Here is a 12,898-nt window from a genome sequence, read left to right as displayed (position 1 = left end):
CTGATGATTTTTTTTCGTGCGTTAAAGAATCAAAGCGGTTTTATTCGCATCTTTATATCGGTAATCAGCTGCGTTGTGCATTTATTTTGGACTCATTAGCATTGAATTTTAACTTAATTGTATGATTAATTTTTCAATCTTAAATCACTTAACTCACTCTAAATGGCGTTTTTCAGTTATATTTAAGATTACTTTCGGACGTTCTAAGCCATTTCAACGTCAGCGATGGTCAAGTACGTAATGAAACTTTTTCATAGGGCTTCTCGGCAGCAGAGAGAAAATCGATTTGACTTAGGGAGGTTTGATAGTTTTATATTGGCTTTGGTCATTTCTTCAATAAGATATGGTATATGCTGATATGATATCATTCGTCCTGAATTGTAGATTGTTTTGCAGGGATGCTGTAGTAAGCTACAGGAAGTAACGGAAGGAAACATTCTCTTCTTCGGCATCGCAGGCGTCACAATTGCTCTTTTGCAGGTAATCTTTTGTAAATTTTTAATTAGTTCGTGAACATTTTTGAATGACCCTTTTTTGTGATGTGCATGAAGCAAAAAATGAAAATATAGACGGCGCATGAAAAGATTACATAGGTATGAAATTCTTACATTGTAAGCGTAAGCGAATGATAAAGTTTGTTGTAATACGAAAAGATAGGCAGGCATTGATGCTAAATTTCAGGGACTGTTCCTGTATTGCTACGATGAGTTGGCAGCTTGACAAGGATACAGCCAACAATTACTCTGCAATCCAAAACTTTTATTGTTTAATTTAGCGGATAATGATTTTGTATCAGTCAAAATCTGACAAGTTTCATTAGTTGTAGTTCAGAATTTTCTTTTGAGATAATTTCGCACGGATGTTAGTTAATTAATGCTTGGTTTTAAAATGTGAAAAGCTTGAAGGAAAGAATCTGCCCTGTGTACCTCGTTCTTGTTATGAATTTAGACTTCAGTAATATAATCCTGTGTTACGAAACAGCTGGGCTTGTAGTTCTGGTATTGCGTTGTATGTGATATTCCCATGTCTTGCTGAATGCAACACATTCCACCCTTATGTAACCACTGCTTTACTAATCACTTATTTATTCCTCTCAGATCATCTAAGTGGCTTTCATGCCCGCTACAAAATCTGATTATGGTTAGCTACGTTCATATTGAAAATCTATCCAATACTAAACAAAAATTCGATAAACCGTTTAATCAAGTTTAAAAATCTAAGTGACAGATAATGACCTCCGATTTATTATTAAGTAACAATTCATTGCGCTAATCGCTCTCCGCTTTCTGTACCGTTTACTCAAAACTCGACAATTTGGGAGCATTGCTCAGATTTTACCAGTATTATAGGTAATGATATTAGTGTTAGTAATAACTGAAATAATACCTGTCACGTGATTGGTTGCTGTTTAGGCTCTTGTGATTCTAATCGCGTGTGGACTAATGTGTAGGCGGCGTGAACAGCTTTATATTCACCTGGATGCCGATATGAGTCAGCCTTCGACCCCCTCGACTTCCAACCTCTAATCAACTACATACATACAAACAAATAAACATTCATCACCCTCTCCTCTGTTTTATCTGTCTCACCAACACCTCACTTCAGCTCAGTTCATCCACATACCAATTGCACTTCATTCTTTTTATCTATCTTTTGTGAAGGATGCGCTCTCTGATTGGTTGGGTGTTCTCGGAAGAGGAGTTCTCATTGGCTGCAATTAACTGCTGGTTGAAAACGTAATTATTTGAAACCGATGCTGATTGAAAACGCCGAAATATTTCAAAGAAACTGTTTGTTTGAAAATGTCCATGGAATTTCGATTGACTGGAATCCAGTTAAAAAACGCGAAATGATTTGCAGGGTTATCTCTAGGCTTTGTTTATTCTGCAATCTCTGCCAAAAATCAAAATTCCATTAAATCAACCAAAAATTTCACTTCGCATTAAAGTCTGTGTTTGAAGACTAATTTTGAGAACATGGATTGAATATTGCAGCTTCAATGGAATAGTTCAAAGAGTTTCCAGCGTTGAATGGGCCGTATTATGGTTATTTGCAAGTTTTTTTCAACAATTTTAATGTGATGATTTCTAATATGAGATTTGGATTTCAACATTAACCAGTGGTTTTTCAAAGTGAATTTATTTTTCTACTTAGCTAACCTGTTTAATGTATACCGTTTGTGGCTTTTTCATTCTGAAATGTGAACTTCCAGGGTTCTGAAAAGTGGAGTGCTGAATTTCTACTAAAACAAGTTTTAAACGACTGAGAACAATCAATTAAATTACGTTGAGTTGGCTTAGGGATGGCAGGACAAAATACTCATGGCCAATTTACCAAAAAGTTATGTTCTCCCTATTGTTAAAATTATCAGAACATACTATTCAGAATAAATTACATCAGCGAGGTCATTGTCAATATGTTTATAATCGCTATGGCCATGTTTCAGCGGCTTGTGTGACTTGATGTGATGCTATCAGAAAACCGAACATGTGATCAAATTAACTGCTTGTGTATGATAAAACGTGCTTGCAATGTCGACTGCTAATTTTTATCGCACTATTGAACGTAAAGATCAAAGTGAACCCGGACCTAACGCCAAGTCAATATCGGGACTGGGTACGCCTAATTGAAAATCTTATATCAGTACTGATTCAGAGCTATGATCATGCCACTTTTTACACTTCAAATGAAAGTCTTAGTCACGACTTGCACGTCTAAATGCAAGTCTTGGCTAAGACTTGCTTTTAGACATGCAAATTTTAGACAAGACTTGGCATATATAATAAAACATAGCCAAAAACAGCCGGGAAATGTCCAAAAAAGGTCTGGAAATCCAAAGAAATTGCCGGGAAATAGTCAAATTGGTAGGAAAATCGTCAAAAATAGCCAAGAAATTGTCCAGAAAAGAGCCGGCAGAGCGTCGAAAATAGCTGGCAAATAGATGGAAATTGGTCGGTAAATTGCGAAAATTAGCCATCAAATCGTTCAAAAAAGTTAACTACTCAACAAAGCTACAATTAAAGGCGTTAGCTTTGTCTATATTTTTTTCCTCAACTCAGTTTGAAAACGCTCTTATAACACAGATTTGAGGAAAAGCGACCAAAAGAACAAAAACAACGACAAACGTTCTAATAAAATAATTGCATCGTATTCAAAATAATAGGCTTCAGAATGCTTGTCTTCGTTCTTTTTTCATGACCCAGACAATTTGCTTGTTTTAAAGGCATTTAAAGTGTGAATGATCATTTTTAGGTCGGAACGAAAGAAAAATCAAAAGGAAAAAAGATCAACGAAAAGAGAAAAATAGAGGCATCGTATTTGATATATAAAAGCATTGGAATTGTTTTGGTTTCCGTTTTTGACCCCGAGAAAGACAAGTTTAGTGTTGTTGTTGTAGCCCAGGGAGAACGCATTGGCTTCTAGATTCCAAGGAACGCTGCAGCAGCGACCTGATCTGTCCACAGGGCTGTTACGTCTACACTCGTTGGCTTCTTCTTGGAATTGAAAAGATGTCGAGTGTCGTGCGGGCTTTCCTTGCAATCTGGACACTCGTCTTTCACATTTGGGTCGAGGCGATTTTGGTACGAGTTTAGCATTCTTGAGTAGCCCGCTCTGAGTTGTGCTAGTTTTATCTTCGTTTCTCGCACAAGATTTCGTTCTTCATCTGCAAGTTTAGTGTTTGTGAGGCAAGTGAAGTATGAATGAGCTTCTTTCGTATGACTGAAGGAAACGAAAGAAAAATCGAACGAAAAAATAGAACAAAGAAAATGAAAAAATAGAGGCATCGTATTTGAATATAAAAGCATCAGAATTCATTGTTGTTTTCGACCCAGAGCAAAGCATTGAGCTTTTAAAGGCAAGTAATTTATGAGTGATCATTTGTAGGTCAAATTGAGAAAAATTGAAGGAAGAGAAAAACGAAAATAATTTTGGCATTCGTCGCCAAAAGATCAAACATGAGCCCAAAAGGTAAAATTTTGAAAGAATTTACAATCAGGCAGAGTTTAATAACCTCATTTTTAGCGCCCAGTTTTCAGCTGAATTCATCAAAAGATTCAATAAGGAATCCCAGGCACTGCTGCATCCTTAGGGTAGGCCCATGCGTCTTGCAACCTAACGCGAGCGTTTTGATTACAGCCCGCTCTCATGATTTTGGTTTCAAGTTTTGGTTTTGAAATATGTCGTTATGCTTTTCAGCTAAAAACAGATTGTTTATAGTCCGCAGCTCCGGTGCAAAATTGCTCGGCCAAAACCAATAGTTCGAATGATGCGTGGATGAAACGCTCTAATAACGGTCGTAATTTCTACAAATTTTGTCCTCACGCCAAGAATTGATATCCTTGTCACCCCAAAAATTATATATATGGGTGAATCTCGAGCTCATTAATCATGGTTCTCAAATAAATAGAGCTCGTATCTCCTTATGATTTATACGACGCGCTGCACAGAGCTAGAAAGTCAGATATTTCACAATAGGAAGCCGTCAGCGGATAATAAAAATACTTTCTGATTGAGACGAATTTGCTCATTTCGAAGGAGCAAACGCTCGGTATATCGGAGATTAGTGTCTAACGATTAAAATCCTTGTCTAAGAAATGAAGCAATTCTTTCGTGTAAACAACTATAGGACAAAATATAACTTAAAATGTGGTGACCCGTAACTTTGATGACTCGCGTTATGAGTGTACATAAAAATAACTATTACTTGTATAATAGCAAGTAACCGTGAAGACGTAATAGAAAACGTATTCCAGGATTCAGAGCTTTACAAAAAAAAATATTTGAGTTTAATTGAAGAAAGTTTGAGACTTCTCTAAAATGTAGCGGAAAGAACGTGTTAGGTTTTGGAAGCTCATCTTTCGAGGAAACTAAAATGGAACAAAAAACAGCTTAAATGTGACGACCCTTGGCTTGCGTTATCAGTCTTCACGTTGGAAACTAATAATTTTTAATGGCTTGACACAATTAGAGTGTTTCGAGTAACCATACCATCACCTGTTGTTGAAAAGTTATCAGGAATTATTTAGAATTTAGTTATTTAGAATTATTTCTGTCCAGTAAACATATGACAACCCATGAATTGCGTTACAAACTTGAGTCCAAACTTTAGCAGCTCTGTCACTTTGATATTAGCTTCAAACATTAAAAGTGTACTTTGAGTAAGCACGCACACCTTATAGAAAACTTATTTGAGGATTCAGAGCTTTACAAAAAGATTGTTGGATAACAATTTAAAACAATTAGACATTTCACAAAGACAGTTTTGGGATTTGGAAGCAATTCTTTAGAGCAATCAACATTAGATCAAAATATATGTGACGACCCTTAACTTGCCCTATGATTCTACACATTAGAAACTATTAATTGCATAACAGCTTTGAACCAAAAATATCTACAATGAGCAACCATGCACACGTACTAAAAATTATATCTGGAGTCGAGGTCGAGTTTTCAACTAAAATATTCAAAAGAAGAGAGAACATGAAAGAAAACACAGAGAAATAGAGGCATTCCACGCCTGAAGAATAAAGGGGAGCCAAAGAGAAGTATAGGGGGAAAGAGTTTATACAGTACCGCAGAGTTGAGTAAGCACAGTTTTAGCGCCCAGTGCTCAGATCAAGTCATTTAAGCTCAGGCTATTTTGCATCTTATGAGTCAGTCCGTTGGTCTTGTGGAGGAGATGGAACTTGTCACGACCAATGGGATCGACGTTCGATCTGTTTTGTTCATAAGTGTTGGGCTTTTATATCTATAAGCTTTTCAACATGTTTTTAGTCCGCAGGTCCGGATCAAAACCTGCGCTGGGCAAAAGTTTGCTAATTCGGACGATTCGGGGATAAAGCGCTCTAATGGCAATTTTGTACGTTCTCCTAGCATCCACACGCAAGGAAATCACATCATCCTTGTCCCCACAAAATAAAAATTAATGGGTGAATCTCATAAATTTAATAATCATGGTTCTTAAATGAATAAGTCCCTTTTCTTCAGAACTATCAGACGGGCTGTAAACAGGAGGAAATTTGCTGTTTTTGACAATGCAAAGACAATGCAAATTACGAAATACTAAATGGTCAATAACCATTCGCTCAATTTGAACGAACAAACGCTCTGTATTGCGCAGATGAGTGTCCAGCAAATACAACTCTTGTCTAAGAAGAGAAGCATTTCCTTCGGGTAAACAATAATGGAACAAGTCTACACATTTGAAACTATTTTTTGGTTGACAGCTTCCGAGAAAGTGTACTTTTAGTAATCGTTCACACGTAGAAAATTTGTTACCGGATTCAGAGCGTTACAATTAATTTGATTGACTGAAATTGACTACCCATGTTTTGCGTTATTAGTCTACATATTAGAAACTATTACTTGTATGATAGTTTTGTGACGAAGAAAATGCACTTCTAGTAAACGTGCACACGTCGTAGGAATTTTTTTTTCAGGATTCAGAGCGTTACAATAAACAGTAAATTTATTTGACTGAAATTTTTGACCCATAACTTACGTAATGAGTCTACAAATTATAATTTTTTTGTATTATAGCTTCCAATAACAAAGAAAATGTTTTTCTAGTAACCGTGAACGCGTCGTAGAGAGTTTGTCAGGATTTGGAGCGTTACAATAAATTTATTTGAGTGCAATGAAAGAAAATGAGACCTTTCTGAAATGCGACAAAGGTTGTTTTTGTTTTTAATACTAATTCTTTAGCGTAATCAACCGTAGAATATACAGCTTAAATTTGACAGCACATAAGACACTTCAAATCCTCCTGCTCAGTTATTCAGATGACGTAGAAAAGATTTTACTAGGCCTATCTCCTATACAATCCTGTACTCAAGAACACTGGCGTTAAATATCCAAAAGAATGGGGAGTTGGAATTGACACGAATTAAATTGTTTTTCCGAAGCACTCGATTTGACGGCTTACATTATCTTTCTCTAAGGAAATGCAACAGAAAAACCATTTTTGGTTTTGGTAGCAATTCTTTCGCTTAAACATTATACAGCTCAATTGTGGCGACACAGCCTGCGTTATTGGCCTAAAAATTGGAAACAATTACTTTCATAATAGTTTCCAATAACCAAGGAATTTTGAATTGTTTCTGAAATGCGCAAGAAAGACCGCTTTAGGCTTTACAAGCTACTCTTTCGAGTAGGAAACAATATAACAGGTTACTGTTTAATTATGATAAACCATAACTTGCTTAGATAGTCTACACATCAGAAACTATTACTTGCATAATAGCTCCTAATAACAAATGAAGTAGACTTGAAGTTACCGTGACAAATAGAAAATTTATTTAAAGATTTGAATTAGAGTAAACAATGACTTGTCAAAATAGCACGTTTTAGAATTGAAAAAGGAGTATATAACACCTCGTATAAATAGTGCTTGCAATTGTTCCTATTTAACAATGCTTCAGGAGTGTTCAATATTTATAGAGGGCATCATATCAGGGCACTAATTTTTGAATCGCAGAAAATCATGTCAAGGACTCGACACATCGAATCCTCTTGCTCAGCTATTTTGATGACATAAAAAAACCTTTGAGTAGCCCTATCTCTATAATTATATGCTCAGAAACACTTGTATTAACGATCCCGAGGAATGCGGAGTTGGAATTGACACGAAGTACATTGCTTGTCCGAAGCGCTCTTTCACTTTTAACTTAAAGCAAAAACCTAGCACAGTCCAGATCACGGTGCTCTAGAGTAGGGAGGTACCCGAAGTACACTTTTTGCGAAAACCGATTCAACAGCGTGGCGTTGGACTACATTGCAGGCTTTCAGTCAAATGAGAAGGCTTTCGGCTTATCGCAAAAAAATTTTGGAAATAATTCGGTTTATCATGACTTAACTTTTTTGCATATGTAGTAACCGCTGCCTCTACAGAAAGCGCCTGCATATAACTTTGCTTTCGTGACGTGATGCACTAAAATTTTTGCCCAAAATCTTGTTTGCCTATTGCACCCACATAACAGAAAATGATCAAAGTGGAGCCTACCTCACTTGCACGGGAAGATCTCACTTGCTCCGGAAGATGACGAGGGTGAACGTTGTTCGTTTCTGAACGCTCGTTTCCGTCATTAATGTCATTACACTAGCGCAAAACTTGTAAGTAAGACTTTATGATAGCAGGATGTCATTTCGATTGATTCGAGCAGTAACCGAACACCAAAAACAAAATTTAGCTAACTTGTTTCTTTGTTTGAAGGAACTCTGTGACGAAAGACAATGAGGTTGATGTAAAACATCCAATTAACAACTCGTCAGCTGTGAACCGTTTAAAATTGTCTAACGGACTTCTTCTCCGCGAGCATCTAATGAGTTCTCGTTGACACGCGAATGACTGAACCACGTCAATGATTCCAAGTTTATATGCAGACGTCTTTGTAAGAGGTAGTTTTAATGTTTCGGTGAATAATTTAAGCAGAACACAATGCATGTACTCTTTGGGAGCCGTCAACGATAGGCTGTCTACTATATCGCCGAAGGCACTGAATGCTCTTTCCAAAACATCCGCACAACGCTTGATTGCATATTTTTTGTAGTACGGATTAACTATTCGCTCAACTTACTCTCCAACATCTTTTTGTCCAAATAGATGGTAGGCTTGCGTTATTCTAATTGTCTTGCCTACTGCAGTGCGGAAATGACATCCGAAGTATTCTTTGAACGATCATAATTTAAATTATCTAACTTTAAACTATAGTTAGCCACCAGATCTGCTGCCAACAATCGTTCTTAGACATTAACCCCTGCTGTCGGAAAAATTTTCAGTTCTGATCTGAAAAATGAGTGTAGCTCTCAATAGGTGGACTATTGCATTATAATTTGGTGAATCACTAGCAACCAAAATTATTTTTTTGCAACAGGTAAACTTGATTGTAAATCGGAGAACTGCAGCCGAAACAGCTCATATTTTTTGTACGGTCCAGTTTAATGCGCTACTATCAACCAAAATTATATTCCATCGACACACGTAAAATTGGTGGTAAATCGGAGTACTCCAGCCAAAACTGGCCATCACTTTTTTGTACGTTTACTTAAATTGGCACCTGCCTTTGACACCACAAGAGTCCTTATTAAGTCTAAACTGCTATTGGGACTAACATTTGGTGTTGTTTTTGGATTAACGTTCACATCGAAGTTGTTGTGTCTGAAGTTGGAATTTGCTGCAATCTGATTTAAATTCGATTTAAAACTTTTTTCAACTGGTTTCGAAAATTTAATATGGCATTTCTGTTTCAGCTGCTCAAAGACTACTTTTTACCTACCTTCTGTTTCCTTTGTTTCATCAGACAGGAGGGTAACTGGTTGTCTCACGGAAGATCCTGAGCAATCGAGTGAATAGAAATCGACGCTTCGTCCCCAATAGGAAAACGTGAACTGAAAAAGTCAACAAGTGAATTTGCTTCTTGCAATGTAACAGCACTGCCGGAGTATATCAAAGATTTCTGAGTCACTTCTGACCTCAGAAATTGGTTTTTTAGAAGCTTTCGGTGTCGGTTGAAAAGGATTGGAACGTTAGAATCGTCCTCAAAATCATATCCACTAATCGTTTGGGCTTTATGTTCACTTGACTTATGTGAGTACAGTGTTTCACTGCCGCAAAAAAGTTCTTCGCAAACTCTGCTTTGAATGTCCATAGAATTTTGTCTACTTGGAAAAGATTGGGATGTTCTAAGACTAATATTGCTCGTCGATGCAGCTGTTGGGTGGTTGTAGAACTTACCCCTTTCTTATTTCTCGTCGGTGGTTCTTCTTTTGTCTGACAGCCGCCTTAACTGCTCAGGTTTCTCATTGAAAAATTTATAAGTTTGCTTTTGTTCCGTAAGAGTTTACCTCAGAATTCTCAGCCGCTCGCCTTTAAAGGAATGTTCGAAAAATTGTGGACCGTACATGACCAGAAGTGGGTTTTTCTGTGATCGCTTTTTTGCTCAGTTGAACAACAAATCTTGTCAAACAGAGTAATATTCTCATTTGGCATCTCTATCATTCAGTCCAAGGCTACAATTACTGCTATTACTGGTATTTAACTCGTTGGCCCTGTTGTAGCTTGCCTTAGAATGGTTGTAGATACCAATTCAATCGTCTGTATTTCAGTCTGAAGAGCTCTGTGAGAACATGGGACATATCTCATGCTGCAAGTTAGTAGCTTAGAAGACACGAGAAAACTTTTTAGCATTCCGTAGGTAGAGTTTTCATCTTTGATAGGACTCTCAAGAAGAAAGTAAGATTTTAATAAAAAACATTTTTGAATTTCATCTTTTGTGTTTTTGCCCGTGAGACTAAAATCCCCTCTACTCTGGCGCATTATGGACGCAGCTCTTTGCACTTCGCCAATTTGTGGCCCTTGGCTGGTATAAAAGACAGTTGAGTTCAATTTTCTTGGCTTGAAGGGCGATAACCCGAACAGTGCAATCTGCTGACTCTGAACAAAACTAATTTGAAGGGGGGGCAAGATAACTTCTGGAAGTGAGATTCACAATCAGCAGCAATAACCTCAAACATGCGAGATTTTAAAAATTTGTCAAAAATTGTTAAAATTAAAAAAAAATTGTTAAATTTTTAAAATTATTACAAAAATTGTTTAAAATTGTTAGAACTGCCCACTACGGTCACGGACCTATCTGTCATAGGATTTCAGAGCTGATCCATGAGCGCAAAAACATGCTGGATTTTTGCGCTGAGCATGAATCTGTTCATGTCATATTTTTTTATTTACAGTCTGGCTGTAAAACTTCGTCTGAGACTCATTCGTCTGAGCAGTCTGCACTCTTTTTCTGCCTTTTATCTTAGCATAGCAAATTACCGCATGCTTTCAATCTAAGCAGCTATAATTACCGCATGTCTTTTATATGAGCTGCTATAATTACCGCATGTCCTCTATCTGAGCAGTTTGTTTACACGCCGGAATTCTCTCTCTCTCTCTCTCTCTCTGTCTCCCTCTTAAAACACGGGAAAATGAAAGCTAAATTGAAAGTTGAAATGCATGCTCAATAAATGCCATGAATTAATTTAAAATGATGTATTTAATTTAGTTCAAGTTCAATTTCTGGTTGATGTCCAGTTTAAGTTCAGTTTTGTCAATTGCACTTTCTTTTTGCTATGATCTCTCCCTCCGGCTGTCGCCCTCCGGAAGTTATAATCCGCGCCCTCCGGTTGTCACCTTACAGGTATAACGCGACAGGGGTGAGGCCAGCTTTTCACCCGTCATTGTCAAACTGACCTGGCGATTAGGAACATCCGACCGACCTCTGGAGAGTAGAAGTAAATAGAACGCACACATTTCCTGTACATCTGAAATAGAGGAAAGCGAAGCAGCATCTTGAGTTCCAAATATGAAGACATCTGGCCCCTTGAATCTGAAATTTCTTGGCTACTTGAATATGAAGATACTTGGTTAATTGTATCTGAAATTACTCGGTTGCTATGAGCTCTGCGAACGTGGCGTTTGAGGTTGGATGTGTAGATTGCGGTAAAAGTACAAAAATTACAAAGTTTACGGGCAATGCTATTTAAGTGGATACGAGCCACGTGGCGCGTAACAAGGTAAGTCTCCTTCATAGAATAGTCACAATTGTAACAAAAAAATTTCCTCTTTGCAACAGCATTACCGGCACCTCGTTTTCTCTTCAACTTCGCTTTTACATCCTCTTCTTTTCAACAGAATACTGGCACCTCGTTTTCTCTTCAACTTCGCTTTTACATTATCTTTTACACTTATAGTGTTGTGAATTCAACGTACCCGTGGCATAAATTTGTCTCAGGGTGCTTAATAACAAGTAATACCGACGCATCAACACAGGTGATAATCGACTCATGAAGTTCAAATACGACTTTAACATCTTCCATTTTCAATACACAAACAAATAGACGCTCAACAATTCGCTCAATCACACAACAACAAAGGGGGCCAAAACAACTTTCAATCAAATCTGAAAAACAACATATGAAGGCCATTGAGCCTACTGTTCAGACAGTTGAAAAAGATAAACTGAAATAGACTGATAAACACTGGGATTGACACCTCACGGGCGAAGCCCGAAGCTTGTGCTACTGCTACTTCTACTACTACATCACAGCTAATTCTGACTCGCACATCGACCTCCACCGTCCTTCTAGCTCCTTCTCCGACCTCCGCCACCGACCTCCTCCACCTCCAATTTCACCCCAAATATGTAAATGCACCAATATATGGTATAGTTTGAGCTAGAATAGCTTTTGAGGGTATCGCCATTTTAAAAATTTTATGCATGAGATCAGTTATTAGAAATTTTCAAAACTTGCTGTGTTCTTTGTATGTACAGTCTGATGATGTGAAACATTCTGTGCAGTGTTCACCAATAATGTAAATGAGGCTGCGAAGAAGAAGAGGGACAGACGGATGTTTCTTAATCGACTCTGGGGAGACTGGCAAAAGTATTTACACTTCCATTTGTCTGGTTCAGTAATGGTTACTATTGAAAGTCGATGGTACAGCGGTGAAACTCATTGTGAGCAAGGTCCGGGGTGTCTAAGATAGCATACTATGATCTTAAGCTGATAAGTGGGGTTCATCTGCTTGTTCGTGTTCCTGTTTGCCAAAGAACTGACCGCAGCCTTCAGGTCTTTGACAGTGCTGTTTAAGTTTGCAACAGTGACACGCAGATCCGACGGGACTGTAAAGCTCTGCTTAATGGCCTCCATCAAACAACGGTAGAGCTCATTGATCTCTAGAGTCACCACGCTTTTTCGAAATAGACAGCTTTGCGAAGCAAAAAAAACAGCTTTTAAAATTGTCGACTTTGCGAACCTCTGGAGCAGTTGAGAGATCCGCGTTTGCCTGCATTTCGTCGATTTGAAGGGGACTCTCCCTGTAGCAGGCCATCTGTCCCGGGCATTATCAACTGATCGT

General features: G+C 37.8%; 1 protein-coding gene across 2 annotated transcripts in view; it reads left to right on the top strand.

Annotated features, from left to right (window-relative positions):
* The window catches only part of LOC142345738 (tetraspanin-3-like), a 550,337-nt gene extending 548,184 nt beyond the window's left edge, over nt 1–2,153 (top strand). For both annotated transcript variants that reach the window (XM_075398034.1, XM_075398033.1), the window contains exons 7-8: nt 397–480; nt 1,413–2,153. In XM_075398034.1, coding sequence (XP_075254149.1) covers nt 397–480; nt 1,413–1,526 — 198 coding nt within the window. In that variant the 3' untranslated portion in view covers nt 1,527–2,153. The remainder of the gene's footprint in view (nt 1–396; nt 481–1,412) is intronic.
* Nucleotides 2,154–12,898: the final 10,745 nt, after the last annotated feature.

Source organism: Convolutriloba macropyga, chromosome 9, assembly GCF_964194025.1.
Source record: "Convolutriloba macropyga chromosome 9, txConMacr16.3, whole genome shotgun sequence".
NCBI lineage: Eukaryota > Metazoa > Xenacoelomorpha > Acoela > Convolutidae > Convolutriloba > Convolutriloba macropyga.
The sequence above is the reverse complement of the archived record's forward strand: the minus strand, read 5'-3'. Positions and strand labels throughout refer to the sequence as shown.